The sequence below is a fragment of the Dendrobates tinctorius genome, unplaced genomic scaffold (genome assembly GCF_039654945.1).
Source record: "Dendrobates tinctorius isolate UK_male_01 unplaced genomic scaffold, ASM3965494v1 ptg000200l, whole genome shotgun sequence".
In the NCBI taxonomy this organism is placed as follows: domain Eukaryota; kingdom Metazoa; phylum Chordata; class Amphibia; order Anura; family Dendrobatidae; genus Dendrobates; species Dendrobates tinctorius.
Window position 1 is genome coordinate 418,939 of NW_027361867.1, and position 20,043 is coordinate 438,981.

The 20,043-nt window shown below is 48.3% G+C and overlaps 1 protein-coding gene across 1 annotated transcript in view; it reads left to right on the forward strand.

The window, feature by feature from the left end:
* The first annotated feature begins 8,362 nt into the window (after positions 1-8,362).
* Positions 8,363-20,043, forward strand: part of LOC141056850 (uncharacterized) — a 67,429-nt gene continuing 55,748 nt past the window's right edge. The window contains 9 exon segments of the mRNA XM_073553319.1: positions 8,363-8,508; positions 8,638-8,817; positions 14,386-14,509; positions 14,593-14,690; positions 16,425-16,574; positions 16,704-16,883; positions 16,966-17,089; positions 17,173-17,270; positions 17,469-17,559. Coding sequence (XP_073409420.1) covers positions 8,437-8,508; positions 8,638-8,817; positions 14,386-14,509; positions 14,593-14,690; positions 16,425-16,574; positions 16,704-16,883; positions 16,966-17,089; positions 17,173-17,270; positions 17,469-17,559 — 1,117 coding nt within the window. The 5' untranslated portion in view covers positions 8,363-8,436.

A 20,043-nucleotide genomic window follows, 5' to 3' on the forward strand; every position in this document is an offset into this window, starting at 1 on the left:
ATAAAGCCTGGGCCTCATCATACAGCTGTACAGGGGTCTAGTGAAGGCTTTTTAGTCCTTTCCTCAGACTGTACCTCCTGGGCACAGGTCCTCACTCCTGTGCCTTCACTATAAAGCCTGGGCCTCATTATACAGCTGTACAGGGGTCTAGTGAAGGTTTTTTTAGCCCTTTCCTCAGACTGTAGCTCCTGGGCACAGGCCCTCACTCCTGTCCCTTCACTATAAAGCCTGGGCCTCATTATACAGCTGTACAGGGGTCTAGTGAAGGCTTTTTAGTCCTTTCCTCATACTGTAGCTCCTGGGCACAGGCCCTCACTCCTGTGCCTTCACTATAAAGCCTGGGCCTCATTATACAGCTGTACAGGGGTCTAGTGAAGGTTTTTTTAGCCCTTTCCTCAGTCTGTAGCTCCTGGGCTCAGGCCCTCACTCCTGTCCCTTCACTATAAAGCCTGGGCCTCATTATACAGCTGTACAGGGGTCTAGTGAAGGCTTTTTAGTCCTTTCCTCAGACTGTAGCTCCTGGGCACAGGCCCTCACTCCTGTGCCTTCACTATAAAGCCTGGGCCTCATTATACAGCTGTACAGGGGTCTAGTGAAGGTTTTTTTAGCCCTTTCCTCAGTCTGTAGCTCCTGGGATCAGGCCCTCACTCCTGTCCCTTCACTATAAAGCCTGGGCCTCAATATACAGCTGTACAGGGGTCTAGTGAAGGTTTTTTAGCCCTTTCCTCAGACTGTAGCTCCTGGGCACAGGCCCTCGCTCCTGTCCCTTCACTATAAAGCCTGGGCCTCATTATACAGCAGTACAGGGGTCTAGTGAAGGCTTTTTAGCCCTTTCCTCAGACTGTAGCTCCTGGGATCAGGCCCTCACTCCTGTCCCTTAACTATAAAGCCTGGGCCTCATTATACAGCTGTACAGGGGTCTAGTGAAGGCTTTTTAGCCCTTTCCTCAGACTGTAGCTCCTGGGCATAGGCCCTCGCTCCTGTCCCTTCACTATAAAGCCTGGGCCTCATTATACAACTCTACAGGGGTCTAGTGAAGGCTTTTTAGCCCTTTCCTCAGACTAGTTCCTGGGCACAGGCCCTCACTCCTGTCCCTTCACTATAAAGCCTGGGCCTCATTATACAGCTGTACAGGGGTCTAGTGAAGGCTTTTTAGCCCTTTCCTCAGACTGTAGCTCCTGGGATCAGGCCCTCACTCCTGTCCCTTCACTATAAAGCCTGGGCCTCATTATACAGCTGTACAGGGGTCTAGTGAAGGTTTTTTAGCCCTTTCCTCAGACTGTAGCTCCTGGGCACAGGCCCTCGCTCCTGTCCCTTCACTATAAAGCCTGGGCCTCATTATACAACTCTACAGGGGTCTAGTGAAGGCTTTTTAGCCCTTTCCTCAGACTGTAGTTCCTGGGCACAGGCCCTCACTCCTGTCCCTTCACTATAAAGCCTGGGCCTCATTATACAGCTGTACAGGGGTCTAGTGAAGGCTTTTTAGCCCTTTCCTCAGACTGTAGCTCCTGGGATCAGGCCCTCACTCCTGTCCCTTAACTATAAAGCCTGGGCCTCATTATACAGCTGTACAGGGGTCTAGTGAAGGCTTTTTAGCCCTTTCCTCAGACTGTAGCTCCTGGGAACAGGCCCTCCTGTCCCTTCACTATAAAGCCTGGGCCTCATTATACAGCTGTACAGGGGTCTAGGGAAGGCTTTTTAGCCCTTTCCTCAGACTGTAGCTCCTGGGCACAGGCCCTCACTCCAGTCCCTTCACTATAAAGCCTGGGCCTCATTATACAACTCTACAGGGGTCTAGTGAAGGCTTTTTAGCCCTTTCCTCAGACTGTAGCTCCTGGGCACAGGCCCTCGCTCCTGTCCCTTCACTATAAAGCCTGGGCCTCATTATACAACTCTACAGGGGTCTAGTGAAGGTTTTTTAGCCCTTTCCTCAGACTGTAGCTCCTGGGCACAGGCCCTCGCTCCTGTCCCTTCACTATAAAGCCTGGGCCTCATTATACAACTCTACAGGTGTCTAGTGAAGGCTTTTTAGCCCTTTCCTCAGACTGTAGCTCCTGGGATCAGGCCCTCACTCCTGTCCCTTCACTATAAAGCCTGGGCCTCATTATACAGCTGTACATAGGTCTAGTGAAGGTTTTTTTAGCCCTTTCCTCAGTCTGTAGCTCCTGGGAACAGGCCCTCACTCCTGTCCCTTCACTATAAAGCCTGGGCCTCATTATACAACTCTACAGGGGTCTAGTGAAGGCTTTTTACTCCTTTCCTCAGACTGTAGCTCCTGGGATCAGGCCCTCACTCCTGTCCCTTCACTATAAAGCCTGGGCCTCATTATACAGCTGTACAGGGGTCTAGTAAAGGTTTTTTAGCCCTTTCCTCAGACTGTAGCTCCTGGGCACAGGCCCTCGCTCCTGTCCCTTCACTATAAAGCCTGGGCCTCATTATACAACTCTACAGGGGTCTAGTGAAGGCTTTTTAGCCCTTTCCTCAGACTGTAGCTCCTGGGATCAGGCCCTCACTCCTGTCCCTTCACTATAAAGCCTGGGCCTCATTATACAGCTGTACAGGGGTCTAGTGAAGGCTTTTTAGCCCTTTCCTCAGACTGTAGCTCCTGGGATCAGGCCCTCACTCCTGTCCCTTAACTATAAAGCCTGGGCCTCATTATACAGCTGTACAGGGGTCTAGTGAAGGCTTTTTAGCCCTTTCCTCAGACTGTAGCTCCTGGGAACAGGCCCTCACTCCTGTCCCTTCACTATAAAGCCTGGGCCTCATTATACAGCTGTACAGGGGTCTAATGAAGGCTTTTTAGCCCTTTCCTCAGACTGTAGCTCCTGGGCACAGGCCCTCACTCCTGTCCCTTCACTATAAAGCCTGGGCCTCATTATACAACTCTACAGGGGTCTAGTGAAGGCTTTTTAGCCCTTTCCTCAGACTGTAGCTCCTGGGATCAGGCCCTCACTCCTGTCCCTTAACTATAAAGCCTGGGCCTCATTATACAGCTGTACAGGGGTCTAGTGAAGGCTTTTTAGCCCTTTCCTCAGACTGTAGCTCCTGGGAACAGGCCCTCACTCCTGTCCCTTCACTATAAAGCCTGGGCCTCATTATACAGCTGTACAGGGGTCTAATGAAGGCTTTTTAGCCCTTTCCTCAGACTGTAGCTCCTGGGCACAGGCCCTCACTCCAGTCCCTTCACTATAAAGCCTGGGCCTCATTATACAACTCTACAGGGGTCTAGTGAAGGCTTTTTAGCCCTTTCCTCAGACTGTAGCTCCTGGGATCAGGCCCTCCTGTCCCTTAACTATAAAGCCTGGGCCTCATTATACAGCTGTACAGGGGTCTAGTGAAGGCTTTTTACTCCTTTCCTCAGACTGTAGCTCCTGGGAACAGACCCTCACTCCTGTCCCTTCACTATAAAGCCTGGGCCTCATTATACAGCTGTACAGGGGTCTAGTGAAGGTTTTTTAGCCCTTTCCTCAGACTGTAGCTCCTGGGCACAGGCCCTCGCTCCTGTCCCTTCACTATAAAGCCTGGGCCTCATTATACAACTCTACAGGTGTCTAGTGAAGGCTTTTTAGCCCTTTCCTCAGACTGTAGCTCCTGGGATCAGGCCCTCACTCCTGTCCCTTCACTATAAAGCCTGGGCCTCATTATACAGCTGTACAGGGGTCTAGTGAAGGTTTTTTTAGCCCTTTCCTCAGTCTGTAGCTCCTGGGAACAGGCCCTCACTCCTGTCCCTTCACTATAAAGCCTGGGCCTCATTATACAACTCTACAGGGGTCTAGTGAAGGCTTTTTACTCCTTTCCTCAGACTGTAGCTCCTGGGATCAGGCCCTCACTCCTGTCCCTTCACTATAAAGCCTGGGCCTCATTATACAGCTGTACAGGGGTCTAGTGAAGGTTTTTTAGCCCTTTCCTCAGACTGTAGCTCCTGGGCACAGGCCCTCGCTCCTGTCCCTTCACTATAAAGCCTGGGCCTCATTATACAACTCTACAGGGGTCTAGTGAAGGCTTTTTAGCCCTTTCCTCAGACTGTAGCTCCTGGGATCAGGCCCTCACTCCTGTCCCTTCACTATAAAGCCTGGGCCTCATTATACAGCTGTACAGGGGTCTAGTGAAGGCTTTTTAGCCCTTTCCTCAGACTGTAGCTCCTGGGATCAGGCCCTCACTCCTGTCCCTTAACTATAAAGCCTGGGCCTCATTATACAGCTGTACAGGGGTCTAGTGAAGGCTTTTTAGCCCTTTCCTCAGACTGTAGCTCCTGGGAACAAGCCCTCACTCCTGTCCCTTTACTATAAAGCCTGGCCTCATTATACAGCTGTACAGGGGTCTAGTGAAGGCTTTTTAGCCCTTTCCTCAGACTGTAGCTCCTGGGCACAGGCCCTCACTCCTGTCCCTTCACTATAAAGCCTGGGCCTCATTATACAACTCTACAGGTGTCTAGTGAAGGCTTTTTAGCCCTTTCCTCAGACTGTAGCTCCTGGGAACAGGCCCTCACTCCTGTCCCTTCACTATAAAGCCTGGGCCTCATTATACAACTCTACAGGTGTCTAGTGAAGGCTTTTTAGCCCTTTCCTCAGACTGTAGCTCCTGGGAACAGGCCCTCACTCCTGTCCCTTCACTATAAAGCCTGGTCCTCATTATATAGCTGTACAGGGGTCTAGTGAAGGCTTTTTAGCCCTTTCCTCAGACTGTAGCTCCTGGTCACCATGTGATCTCACCATAACCCTAACAAGCTAATTAAGGTGTGAAATCTTGGTCATAATTATCTCAGTACACAAATCTCCAAGGGTGCCCAAAGTTTTGCATCGCCCTTTTTCCTTTTTGCAATTATGAAATTGTAAAAAAGTCTCTATATATATTTATTTTTTATTATTACTTTTGCCTAAAATACAAAGGCCATGTGTCATCTTAGAGGTTCGGCCTTTTAGAGATCATTTCATCTTCATCTTACTACTGCTCACAATAACGGTCATCTTGACCAGGGGCGCCCACACTTTTACATGCCGCTGTCAATGCTTCATCCCGCTGGTGCTCAATATTTAATAGGGTCTCGCTATTAAACTTAATGAAAAGTTTGGTGAATTTCTTTGAGCTGTTATTACTAGAGATGATCGAATATCGTCGGAGAAGTTGTTATTGGCTAATATCACTTACCGAATAGCTGCATCGGGACCCCGGATCCCTGGAGCGCTCCCGATAATCAGCTGCATGTGTCGCCCTCCATTTAGGTGCTGTGACTATCACACAGCGTGACACACGCAGCTGATTATCGGGAGCTCTCCAGCACACTGAGTCCTGCACACACTGAGGCCCCTGATCATGTGACCCCTGACTCCTCCCCTCCTGTGACCTCATCACAGGTCCTGTGCACAGAGCAGTCATATATGTGGCGGACACTCCTGGATCTTCTGCTTTCTGGGCCGGTTCCTCCTGTGAGTCCTATTAACCCTTTCGCTCCCTGTATTCTCCTTTCTGACAGGACAATATCTGAATTCGGACAGTGTGAGAGGAATTTAAGCAACGTGGAAGGAAAAAATGACAATTGTACTTTATTTCCTCACAAAAATGTGACTTTAGCCCCAAAATTGTCATGGTAACAAATCCTTATTTTCCCCACTGTAGTCTGTAGACTCCATATACAGATCCCTTAATTGTGAAAAGAGCTGAATTCCCCACTTAAGTTATTGCATTTTGGAAATTGCCCCCACTGGGACTTTATCTCCAGGTAAAGGCACAATTGTGTCTCCATGGGGGTTGTGGTCACAGCCCAACATCGTGCGGCCTCCAAAGAAATGCCACCCCGCACCATTACTGACCACTGCCAAACCGGTCATGCTGAAGGATGTTGCAGGCAGCAGATCGCTCTCCACGGCGTCTCCAGACTCTGTCACGGCTGTCACATATGCTCAGTGTGAACCTGCTTCCATCTGTGAAGAGCACAGGGCGCCAGTGGTGAATTTGCCAATCCTGGTGTTCTGTGGCAAATGCCAAGTGTCCTGTACGGTGTTGGGCTGTGAGCACAACCCCCATCTGTGGACGTCGGGCCCTCAGACCATCCTCATGGAGTTGTTTTGTAACCGTTTGTGCAAACACATGCACATTTGTGGCCTGCTGAAGATCATTTTGCAGGGCTCTGGCAGTGCTCCTCCTGTTCCTCCTTGCACAAAGTTGGATGTAGCGGTCCTGCTGCTGGGTTGATGCCCTCATACGGCCCCCTCCACATCTCTTGGTGTACTGGCCCGTCTCCTGGTAGCACCTCCAGCCTCTGGACACTACGCTGACAGACACAGCAAACCTTCTTGCCACAGCTCGCATTGATGTGCCATCCTGGATGAGCTGCACTACCTGAGCCACTTGTGTGGGTTGTAGAGTCCGTCTCATGTTAAAACAAGTGTGAAAGCACAGCCAACATTCAAAAATGACCAAAACATCAGCCAGAAGCATTGGTACTGAGATGTGGTCTGTCGTCCCCACCTGCAGAACCACTCCTTTATTGAGGGTGTCTTGATAATTGCCAATAATTTCCATCTGTTGTCTATTCCATTTGCACAACAGCATGTGAAATTGATTGTCAGTCAGTGTTGCTTCCTAAGTGGACAGTTTGATTTCACAGAAGTGTGATTTACTTGGAGTTATATTCTGTTGTTTAAGTGTTCCCTTTATTTTTTTGAACAGTGTATATAGAGAGAGAGATTTTTTTTCTTTACGTTGGAGGGTCCAATTCCAGCTATTGCTGTGGGATCTGTGATTTCTATCTACTCCACTGTGTACAGGACAATAGAGTATAATCAAGTAGTTATAGATGTGACGTAACTAACATTGTGCAGTGACTCTGCTTTCCATATAGTGATGGATATTTCTTGTTACTGAAACTGTGATATTTTTTCCACTTTAAGCCTTTTTTAAACCCCTCTGATCAGTGCGATCATACAACATACAAGCCTCTGATGGCTCCGGTGATGCCCTGTACTACTGTAGTGCCGTGTATCATCACTGCCTGTCAGTGTAATACTAACGGCCCCACACACATGAGATCAGAGTCGACTGGACGGTCATTTGGCAGACGGCGATCTCTCCCGACTCCCCCATACACACAAATATTCCAGCTTTCCTGTGGTCTGTATGAGAGAGTCGCCTCCAGACTCCTCTAGAGGAGGATTATCTACAGGAAGAACAAACGGATTATCCTCTGAAATTCAGGATGCCGGATCCTTCTCTGCCCTGACATCATCTGTCAGGAGGCCCCCAAATACGTTATATTGTCGGCCAAACCCCCCGAAATCAGTGCTTTCATGGAACTTTAGTCTAATGTGTATGGGGCGTTATAAGGTAACTTATTGGACGCTGTCTCTGGCCCGGCCTAATAGACCTTCATACATTGCAGCCCAGACCCCATTATTAGGCATGTAAGTATCGGAGTAACTAGGCCGCCCCATACTATCGAGGACTTGGGGGCGGGGGGCATTCAGCCAAACTCTGTCACACCTTCTTAGATGTCATGTTTGCTTTTCACAGCAGCAAGTGGTTAAACTGTCAGGGTTTTTGTTGAAGCCTCCTCTGTGCCGTCCCTGCGGTGTACATCTATGTTCTGGGGACCAAAAAGATTCATTTCTTTTTAATAAACGTTCAACATGTTAAAATTTATAAAATGTGTCTTCTACTTTTTGCATATTTTTTTTCTTCTTACAAGAATTGTTGGAACCAATTTTCTTTAAAAACATTTTAATATCGGCTTTTTCTGGAGTTTTTCATGTAATGTAGGAAAGCCTAAGGCCAGAAATAATCCCCATAAATCACTGTACATGGAGACTTTGGGGTCAGATCATTTCTGTCTGTGTTGATTGTGGAAACTAAAAATCTTTTGTAAAAGCCTCAAACTTCTGTGTGTGACTCAGAGCTGAGATCTAACGTGATAGAAGATTCCAGTGCGGGGAAGACGGGAAACCTTCATATAGACGGCCGGTGGGGATGGAGGCAGTGACCGACTCTGGCCAAATCTGTCTCTAGAGCCACAGTAGAAGATGAAGATGTCGTCCTCATCATGAAGGAGTTATTTCTCATGTCGCGTGTAATGAATCTCTCCTGCAGTATTGCTAATGCCGATTCCAGTGTCGGTAAATGAGACGAGAATTAGCGTTATGGAAGATGAGTCTATGAGGAACGTGTTCAGCTGCCGACTCCGAGGAGGAAACTGCTTGTTGTCTGTGGCCTAAATATATAGGTTTTATTAGTAGATGTCAGGGGAGAAAACTAAACCCTGTAAGATAATAAATCTCCTCATGTGTTTCCCTTATTATCTCCAGTAATTGTATTATTACACAGGATTCTTATGATGTTACATTGGCTCATCTTCTTCTCATTCAGGTCTCTACAATATCGGATCCTCTCAGTGAAGATCTTCTACAAAAGAGAATTTTCCTGATTTACCCATCAAGGACGAATATGGACAGAGACAAGATGGCGGAGAGGATATTGCACCTCACCCTAGAGATCCTCTTCCGTCTCACTGGAGAGGTGAGAGATTCTGATGACGTCACATTACATCATTCTTATCTATGGGAATAACAGATGGACAGAACTGGAGAGGTGAGGACTCTGGAAATGTCTGTAGTGAGATTTATTAATGTGTCTCTCCATAACCAGGATTACACAGTGGTGAAGAAGACCTCTAGTGATCGCTGTCAGGACCCTGTGTCTGAGAGATGGGGAAGACCCCTGAGCCCAATCACGGGGCCTCCACCTCACCCCCTGATCCATGAGGACATCAATCACCAGAAGAACCTAGACCTCATCTACAACATGATTGATCTGCTGATTGGAGAGGTGACATTGCTGGGGCATTATTATTATTATTTATTTATAGATCACCATTGATTCCATGGTGCTGTACATGAGAAGGGGGGTTATATACAAATTACAGATATCACTTACAGTAAGCAAACTAACAATGACAGACTGATACAGAGGGGAGAGAGGACCCTTCCCTTTCGGGCTTACATGCTACAGGATGGTGGGGAAGGAGACAGTAGGTTGGGGGGGTTGCAGCAGCTCCAGTGATGGTTAGGCGGTAGCTCCAGTAGTGATGAGGATTCAGCGGGATCATTGCAGGCTGTAGGCTTTTTTGAAGAGGTGGATTTTCAGGTTCCGTCAGAAGGATCCGAGTGTGGATGATAGCCGGACGTGTTGGGGCAGGGAATTCCAGAGGATGGGGGCTATTCGGGAGAAGTCTTGGAAGCGGTTGGTTGAGGAGTGAATACGTGTGGAGGAGAGAAGGAGGTCTTGGGAGGACCAGAGATTACGTGAGGGAAGGTATCGGGAGATTAGTTCTGAGATATATGGAGGAGACAGGTTATAGATGGCCTTGTAGGTCAGTATTAGTAATTTGAATTTGATACGCTGAGTGAATGGGAGCCATGCAGAGAGTTGCAAAGGGGAGAAGCGTAGGAGTAGTGAGGAGAGAGATGAATTAGTCAGTCGGCAGAGTTAAGGATGGACTGGAGAGGTGCAAGGGTGTTAGCAGGGAAGCCACAGAAAAGGATGTTGCAATAGTCAAGGCGGGAGATGATGAGGGCATGCACAAGTAGTTTAGCAGGTTGAGGAAGGGACGGATTCTGGAAATATTTTTGAGCTGGACGCGGCAGGAGGAGGAGAGAGCTTGGATGTGCGGTTTGAAGGACAGGGCAGAGTCAAGGGTTACTCCGAGGCAGCGGACCTCCGGTAGGGGGGAAAGCGTGATGTCAGTTGTTATAGAAAGGTCGGGTAAGGAAGATCTGTGAGATGGGGGAAAGATGATTAGTTCAGATTTGTCCACATTGAGTTTGAGGAAGCGAGAGGAGAAGAAGGAGAATATGGCTGATAGACACTCTGGGATTCTGGAGAGCAGAGAGGTGACGTCTGGGCCAGAGAGGTAGATCTGAGTATCATCGGCATAAAGGTGGTACTGGAATCCGTGGGACTTTGAGTTGCCCCAGGCCAAGTGTATAGACTGAGAAGGGTAGGGGTCCTAGAACAGAGCCTTGGGGGACTCCAACAGAGAGAGGGTGGGATGAGGAGGTAGTGTGGGAGACGCTGAATGTGCGGTTGGAGAGGTATGAGGAGATCCAGGATAGGGCGAGGTCTTTGATGCCGAAGGAGGAGAGGATCTGTAGTAGGAGGCAGTGGTCAACTGTGTTGAAAGCAGAGGACAGGTCTAGAAGGAGGAGTATAGAGTATTGTCCGTTAGCTTTGGCTGTAAGTAAGTCGTTAGTAATTTTGGTCCGGGCTGTCTCAGTGTAGTGATGGGGGCGGAAACCAGATTGTAGGTTGTCAAAGAGCAATGTTAGATGAGAGGTGGGAGGAAAGTTCAGCGTGGACATGCTGCTCCAGGAGTTTAGAAGCGAATGGGAGCAGCGATATTGGGTGATAGCTGGACGTGGCTGTTGGGTCGAGGGTTGGCTTTTTAAGGATAGGCGTGATTGTGGCATGTTTGAAAGCAGAAGGTAAGGTACCAGAAGTTAGTGATAGGTTGAAGAGTTGGGTTAAGGATGGGATAAGGGTGGTGGTGAGGTTGGGGAGGAGGTGGGATGGCATAGGGTCAAGTGCACAAGTGGTAAGGTGTGATTTGGAAAGAAGATGAGCAAGCTCCCCTTCAGTGATGTTAGATAGGGAGGTTATGGGGTTTGGGCATTGGTCTGGTGTGCAAAGGGGTTGTGGTGGTTGAGCAATAAAGACATGCCGTGTTTGGTCTATCTTGGTTTTGAAGTGTGCGCAAAGAGATGAGGGAGGTTGGAGGGGGCAGTGGTGGGCAGAGGAGGATCTGTAGTAGGAGGCAGTGGTCAACTGTGTCGAAAGCAGAGGACAGGTCTAGAAGGAGGAGTATAGAGGATTGTGGGTTAGCTTTGGCTGTAAGTAGGTCATTGGTAATTTTGGTCAGGGCTGTCTCAGTGGAATGATGGGGGCAGAAGCCAGATTGTAGATTGTCAAAGAGCAAGTTAGATGAGAGGTGGGTGGAAAGTTCAGTATGGACATGCTGCTTCCAGGAGTTTAGAAGCGAATGGGAGCAACGATATTGGGCAATAGCTGGACGTGGCTGTTGGATCGAGGGTTGGCTTTTTAATGATAGGTGTGATTGTGGCATGTTTGAAAGCAGAAGGGAAGGTACCAGAAGTTAGTGATAGGTTGAAGAGGTGGGTTAGGGAAGGGATAAGGGTGGTGGTGATGTTGGGGAGGAGGTGGGATGGGATAGGGTCAAGTGCACAAGTGGTGAGGTGTGATTTGGAGAGAAGATGAGCAAGCTCCCCTTCAGTGATGTTATATAGGGAGGTTATGGGGTTTGGGCATTGGTCTGGTATACAAAGGGGTTGTGGTGCGGCAAATTCCTCGGCAGAGATTAGGGAAGTCGGAGGGGGCAGTGGTGGGCGGAGGAGGGAGTTAAAAGTATTGAACAACTGTTTGGGGTTGTGGGATAAGGAAGATACAAGGGATGTAAAGTAGGCCTATTTAGCAGAGATGAGAGCCGATTTGAATGCAAGTGTTGCTTGTTTGAGTGCAGTAAAGTCGTCTTGGGAATGAGTTTTCTTCCTGCGTCGTTCTGCAATTCTGGATGCTTGCCGAAGCTTTTTGGTGGTGTTATTGTGCCAGGGTTGTCTATTGATTCGTCGCACTCTGTTATGCATGACAGGGGCGACTGTTATGATTGGGTCACCGAGGAGGAGAGCAGGCCCAAGCTAAGCCACAGAAAACCAGAGAGGTTGGAAACTAAGCGGATTGCAGACCCCTGATGCTATCCACACAACTAGCAGTAGCCGTGGAGCGTACCTACGATGATCCTAGACGCCTCGACACAGCCGGAGAACTAAATAAGCCTAAAGCAAGAAAGGGGAAATCTAAACTGCCCCAGAGCAGACCCCAAAGGAATAGATAGCCCTCAAACATATATTGTCGGTGAGACAAGATGAAAACACAAATGCAGGTAGGAAAATAGACTGAGCAAACGATGGGGCCCACACTAACTAGACAGGACAGGAAAGGAAAGACACTGTCTGCAATCACGCAAAAAACCCTGCAAAAAATGCCCAACACGTCTGATAGAAAAATACTGAAGTCACTAAACTTCGCCCACTATATCAGCACTCTGGTATATTCTGAAAGCAGAGCAAAAAGAGGCCAATCTAATAAGGGACAAAAACAAACTGGCACAAACAGTAACATAAGGATGGAAATTCAGCACAGCCCCCACCGGGGCTGGCTGACCACAACTGTTGTGAATTTGCTTTCTGGCCTGCTTTTGAGTACCCTAGGATCTGCGGTGCCTCCTGAGGTCTTAGTTCACCAGCCTAAACCGCAGATCCTAGGGTACTCAAAAGCAGGCCAGAAAGCAAATTCACAACAGGCAGCCAAGTTGATGGCTGATGCAAGAGTGGCATTGTAGAAAGTAGTGGTAGTGTCAGTGTCGTGGAGTGAAGATATGGAGGACAGTGGTAGAATAGAGTCAGAGAGTGTGCGAGTGTCTAGATGTGTGAGGTTTCTGCTGGGGTGCGCATGCTTCTGGACATCGGTGACAGGTGAGGAGGATAGGGATGAGAAAGTGAGTAGATGGTGGTCAGATAGAAGGAGATGGGAGGTGGTGAAGTTAGAAATAGAGCAGAGAAAGGTGAAGGCCAGGTCTACTGTATGTATGTCCGTCTGTGTGGGTGGCTGAGGAGGACCACTGAGTGAGTCCAAAAGATGAAGTAAGGGACAGGAGTATGGAGGCTGCTGAATGTTGGGTGTCAATGGGGATGTTGAAGTCACCCACGATGATGGTGGGAATGTCAGCAGAGAGAATGTGAAGGAGCCAGGTGGAGAATTGGTCAATGAAGGCAGTGGTCGGGCCTGGAGGTCGGTATATGACGGCCACTTGGAGGTTGGAGGGAGAGTAGATGCGGACAGAGTGGACTTCAAAAGAGGGGAGGACAAGGCAGGGAAGAGGTGGGATTGGGTTTAAGGTGCAGTTGGAAGAAAGGAGAAGGCCCACTCCTCCGCCATGTGTGTTGCCAGGGCGAGGAGTATGGATGAAGTGGAGGCCGCCTTAAGCTAGCACAGCAGGGGAGGCTGTGTCGGAGGGTGTCAGCCATGTTTTGGTGAGGCCAAGGAAGGAAAAATTACGAGAGGTAAAGAGGTTGGGAATCACATGGAGTTTATTGCAGACAGAGCTGGCATTCCAGAGTGAGCCAAAGAGTGGGAGCAAGGTGGTGGGTGTCAAGGGCACGGATTTGAGGTGGGAAAGATTTCTGGTGTTTGTGTTGGTTTGGGAACGATAGAAGGGGGTAATGATGGGAGGTATGGGCTGTGGGGGTCTAGGGTTGGGAGATATGTCACCAGCAGTGAGAAGCAGATAGAGGGAGAGCATGTGGGAGAAGGAGGGTGGGTGGCTTGTTTTGTATTTTATTAGGAGAGCTCTGAGGTCGAGGAGCAGGTCAGCAGAGGAGGTCAGGTGGGGAGGCAAGAGGGAAGGAGAGATTATTATTTGGTTAGCGGGTGCTGGGGTTTGCGGATAGTGAAGGAGAGTAGGGAGTAGTGGAGCCAAAACTGTTAGTGCGTATGTCAGCATGATGAGAGTAATTTAGAAGGCAAAAGAAATTTAGAACATGTAAACGCAGCGGTTAGTCGTACCTTCTGGTCACTTCAGGCTCATTTCAGATGTTATCCTTAGAAGACATCCTTGCAATGACAGACCGAGGTCAGCCAGACCTCTGAGTCTGAATTTATACTAACTTAACAGCACATGAAAGGGCCCAGGTGTGATCAGAAAGGCAGGAGCAGCAGGGAGACTGGATGCAGACACAGGAGACGGTTAATTAAAGTCACAAGAGGAAATGCAAAGGGAGATAGTATTGCAGCCAGAACACATATCAGTGATAGCAGACAGATTCAGGGGTGATTGGGGTTCAGGAAAGATGGGTGATGATGGTATTGCAGCCTGAACACATACCAGTGATGGCAGACAGATACAGGGGTGATTGGGGTTCAGGAAAGATGGGTGATGATGGTATTGCAGCCGGGACACATACCATTGATAGCAGACAGATACAGGGGTGATTGGGGTTCAGGAAAGATGGGTGATGATGGTATTGCAGCCAGAACACATACCATAGATAGCAGACAGATATTGGGGTGATTGGGATTTCGGAAAGATGTGTGATGATGGTATTGCAGCCAGAACACATACCTGTGGATGAAGCAGATCGATTGTCAGAGTGATAGTAATAGTGAAGCATAGTAATAATAATAATGAAGCATCTATAGCAGGGAGTCATTTTCAGGCATATTTCAGATGTTATCCTTAGAACGACATCCTTGGAATGACAGACCGACATCATACAGTAACACTATGAAGGGATCGGGGGATGACGGTATCATTGTGTGTGTCAGGTTCCTATAAGGTGTCAGGATGTCGCTGTCTATTTCTCCATGGAGGAGTGGGAGTATATAGAAGGACACAGAGATCTGTACAAGGACGTCATAATGGAGGTTCCTCAGCCCCTCACATCTCCAGGTAATAGACAGGACTAAATACACACGGCCTATAATTATCTGTATGTAGAGAATGAATTCAGTTCCTGTATGTGTTTCCTCCAGATCTATCCAGTAAGAGGACAACACCAGAGAGATGTCCCCGTCCTCTTCTTCCACAGGACTGTAACCAAGAAGATCCCAGTGCTCCTCAGGATCATCAGGTAAATGGAGAGAAGTTGTCAGGAGATCTCCCCTGTGATGTGTAGACGGCTGTGAAGGTCTTGTGCTCAGTCTTGTTTTATCCACCAGTATTATATGTTTTATACTTTTGTAGTGAGAACGGTGGAGATGGCAGGATTAGAGCTGACACCAGTGACCGGAGATAAACTTTTTACCTCCGATCACAGCTGGGTGGTCATGCTGTGTTCTGACAGTGTGTGAACCGCGGCTCTGTGACTGGCGGAGATGATTTTACCGCCAATCAGAAGCGCTACACCGGTGTTTACCACAATGTCACACAGCTTGGGAAACACCGGTTTTGTGCTGTGCATGTTCGGCTATATTCTGCAATTAAATCGGCAAATATTGCAAATTCGGCGATCATGAGCCGAACATTGAAATATTCGCTCATCTCTCGCCATAATACTGTGTGAGGTGCTGGGGGGCCGTCATACTGTGAGGGAGCCCTCATATTGAGCTACATGGCCACACAGGAGAACAATTTCCTTGTGATGAGTCAGATAGAAAGTGAGAAATCCAGGCCTTTGGTCTATCTGATTGCCGTCCTCCTGAATTGATATGGTGTTGTGTGCCAGGAGGGAGACATCGGATAGTACGTTCTGAAGGAAAGCAAAGATACAAAAATATAATGGCAGTAAGAATTCGGATTCCAGGCAGCGAGCATAGCGGAGACACAGAGCAGGAAGAGGTCACTAGCTCAGGTTTGCTGCACTATTGTGGCTTATAACAAAGGTTATGTACTGCCGCATGTAACCGGAAAGTTCCTGACTGCATAATACAGAAGAAGCATTCATAAAGTGTTGTGCCTGCCGTCTGATGTGTATACTTCTCATCAAGGTCTTGGTAAGTAAAGAAAAGTCTATTTTTGAACTTTGGTCTCCCTCATTCATCTCCATAACATCTGATCTGGGTCTACAACGACAGCAGCAATCTGCGGATTCGGGAGATATGACTCTGCCAAATATATATGTTCAGGCGGTGTAGAAAATTGCTTCGGAAAGGCTTCTGGGATCGACTTTGGGATTGCCCCTTGCAGACCGGGGGGGCTGGACCCTCATCTGACATTGTTTTCCATGGGCACGTCTCCGCCTGTTGCACGCGCCATCTTCCTTCTCTATGGTGACGTCACCGCTACCCGGTGTTCGGGCGGTGTGGAGATTTCCTTCTGAACAGCATCTGCGTCCTGCCTTAGGCTTGCCCCTTGCTGACTGGGGGTTTTTTGCCATCCTCTGCTCAAGTTAAGGCAGGGGACATCGTTGGTGAAGTTCCTGTGGAGGACTGCTGCGGGCGCCATCTTCCTCCACCTTCAGTGATGTCCCCAGGCACGACCAATCAGCGACGCGGGATTTCCGTTACAGACAGACAGAATTAGACGAATATATATATATATATATATATATATATATATATATATAGCTGACCCGTGGAAGCCCTGTTAGGCCGTCGTCAGAGTTTGCTCACTCCTTTCTTCAGCCTCCTGGCCATGAAGTTTTACACTTTTGCTCCAAATAAACTATGGACTTTCAATATGGATCAGTGAGTGCTGCAGTCCTTACTTTCTTTGGTGAAATTATATATATAGATAGATAGATATGTGTATGTATGTATATATATTTGTCAGAGTCATATCTCCTGACTCTGCAGATTGCTGCTGTCATTGTATTATTACACAGGATTCTTATGATGTTACATCGGATCATCTTCTTCTCATTCAGGTCTCTACAATATCGGATCCTCTCAGTGAAGATCTTCTACAAAAGAGAATTTTCCTGATTTACCCATCAAGGATGGATATGGACAGAGACAAGATGGCGGAGAGGATGTTACACCTCACCCTAGAGATCCTCTTCCGTCTCACTGGAGAGGTGAGAGATTCGGATGACGTCACATTACATCATTCTTATCTACGGGAATAACAGATGGACAGAACTGGAGAGGTGAGGACTCTGGGAATGTCTGTAGTGAGATTTATTAATGTGTCTCTCCATAACCAGGATTACACAGTGGTGAAGAAGACCTCTAGTGATCGCTGTCAGGACCCTGTGTCTGAGGGATGGGGAAGACCCCTGAGCCCAATCACGGGGCCTCCACCTCACCCCCTGACCCATGAGGACATCAATGACCAGAAGATCCTAGAACTCACCTACAAGATGATTGAGCTGCTGACTGGAGAGGTGACACTGCTGGGAATGCTGGGACATTATACAGTAACACTATGAAGGGATCGGGGGATGACGGTATCATTGTATGTGTCAGGTTCCTATAAGGTGTCAGGATGTCGCTGTCTATTTCTCCATGGAGGAGTGGGAGTATTTAGAAGGACACAGAGATCTGTACAAGAACGTCATAATGGAGGTTCCCCAGCCCCTCACATCACCAGGTAATAGACAGGACTAAATACACACGGCCTATAATTATCTGTATGTAGAGAATGAATTCAGTCCCTGTATGTGTTTCCTCCAGATCTATCCAGTAAGAGGACAACACCAGAGAGATGTCCCCGTCCTCTTCTTCCACAGGACTGTAACCAAGAAGATCCCAGTGCTCCTCAGGATCATCAGGTAGATGGAGAGAAGGTGTCAGGAGATCTCCCCTATGATGTGTAGACGGCTGTGAAGGTCTTGTGCTCAGTCTTGTTTTATCCACCAGTATTATATGTTTTATACTTGTGTAATGAGAGCGGTGGAGATGGCAGGATTAGAGCTGATCATAGATGGGACTTCTCCATCTGTCTGTGACTCTTACAATATTTGTTTCAGGGTGAAGATCTGACCCATATTAATACTACAGAGACATATGTGAGGGGTGATGAGTGGTGTAAAGAGGAGTATCCCACATATGACTACCCAGGTGAGTAGTAACCACTGAATGCAGAGAAGTCACAGATTCCTCTCAGTCACCGGCTGTGGCTGCTTTATCGGTGGTGTAGTCCGGCCGTATTACCATGATCACCATTTTGCCTCTAGACCACAACATTCTCCTCCACCCAAAACTGTTCAAATGACTTTGGGCATTGAAAGCCCTTTTCTATAGAACTTACAACCTGGAGGATCCACCTACCCCCTGGGATTAGGAGACGCTGACCGTTACCTGCCCAGATCTGTAATCTATAAAGCCAAATGACAGCGTACGTAGAATGTGCTGACAGGTTAGAAAATCACCTGAAGAAAAATATTATGATGGGCCTGTAAGAGAAAGCGGAGGGTAATGATGCTGTTGGCTTCCTAGTTCCCTGAGATCTTATCGGATGAATCTTCTCTCCCTTCTGTGCTGCTGAATGTCTCATGGTCCCTACAAGACCAGGTCCAGTCTTTCTGGCCAAACTTCACTTTTATGATCGACAACAGTAAATGTGCAGTGAAGCCAAGTGTGAATTTCTGTACAATAACAGCAGAGTTTCTCTTTATCCTGACTTTTCAATTTGTGTTAAAAGTAGCGTAATTTTCGGACTATAAGATGCTTGAGGAAAATGGGGGGTGCGTCTTATAGTCCGGCTCTGGCTATGATGGGTAGGTGGGGGAACGGCATCGGCGGAGCATCGGGTCACAGGAGTCTGGAGCCGGTGGCTGCGGCTAACTCCTGTTCCCGCTGCTAAAGAGAAATGAATATTCACTGCATTCCACTCCCATGGGCTTGGAGGGCAATGAATATTCATTTCTCTTTAATAATAGTATCTTGATCTGATTACACCCCCCCACCCCGGTCCTGGTATGCATGGCCCCATCCTTATAATTGGCTCCCATCCAAATCCTTGTATGCATGGCCCCATCAGAAAACATTAAAAAACAAATCATTACACTTACCTACCCCGCGCTCCCTCGCAGCATCCTGCTCTGGTGCCAGGAACTGCTATATGTTTGTAAGCAGCACATGGCAGGGACATCATGTGCTGCCTACAAGCAGAGCACAGCTGCCAGGACTGTGCACGCAAAGGGCAGTGAGTATTCATTGCTCTTCAGTAGCGCGCAGTGTCTGCTGTCGGCTTCCTGCTGCTACCAGTGGTCACGTGTGCAGCTACTTAAGAGAAATGAATATTCATGAATTCTCACTGTTCTCAGCACTGCTTACAAGCATAAAACAGTTGCTGGCACTGGAGCAGGAGGCTGCAAGGGAGCGCCGGGTAGGTAAGTGTAATGGTTTGTTTTTTTAATGTTTTCTGATAGGGCCATGCATACCAGGATAGGAATGGGGGTGGGGGCCACTTATAAGTATGGGGCCCTGTATACCAGGACGGGATGGGGCTGTAGGCTACCAGCAGGTGCGTTGGATGCAGTGACGAGCAGAAAACAGAGCAAGTGTTAATGGGTGTTTTTATATAACCAGAGAAAAAGATAACAACGCTTTCTCCATGCAGGGAGTTAATATATACAAGATGCACAGAAGTATTGCGCGGGCAAATATGTGGAAGTTCAGTATTATGCAGTGACAGCTTGACTTCAGCTGTCAACAGTGGTAACAACAAAAAAAGAATTGCTAACGGGGGGAGAGGAAAAAACGGTAGGGTTCAACTTATCATACTGTCGTCCGAAGGGAGGTGGTTGAAAGATTCCACGATGGCACCGCAGATGGCGCATCACGTTGAGGAAGCGGTCCTGGATGTATCGGAGGCGCTATCTCTTAGCGGTGAAGAAGAGTCCGGGACCTTTTGGTGGGCTGCTGTATGTCCAGATGAGGCGGAGGGTTCTAGTATCAAGGCCGCAGCCGCAGATGTAAAGTGAAAGTCTCCGACGGGAGTCATGCACTCTACACTGTCTGCTGTTAAGCGTTGCACAGTATGGTCAGCGCTTCCTGCCTGCAGTCGCGTAGGGTCAGCATCCGGCAGCAGTAAGTGGTCACTGGTGCTGTTGCTGGATGTTGGGGGGTGCGCACGAAAGTGCAGTTTGTTGTCAGTAGTGTTATCCGCATTGAGGGAGCAAACCTTCCTCTGCTGCACCTCCTGTCTTCCCGCCAGAAGCCCCAGGTTCCGGCGCACCCCCCTTTTTATATCAGAGTCGCCCTTTGCAGCAGAGGTCACAGGTCTGTCCCGGTCAGGTTCTCTGTCCCCCTGCCACACTAGTGGCATTCCCAATGGTTACGGCTTAGAGACACTGTTGCCTTTATTGTTCCGGTCCTTCCTCCTCCAGGGCCATGCATACCAGGATAAGGATGGGGTCATGCATACCAGGATAGGGATGATGGTACCATGCATACTAGGAGGAGATAGTGGACCCTGCATACCAGGATAGGGATGGGGCCATGCATACCAGGATAGGGATGATGGTACCATGCATACCAGGAAGAGATGGGGGCCCTGCATACCAGGACGAGATGGGGCCATGCACACCAGGACGAGAT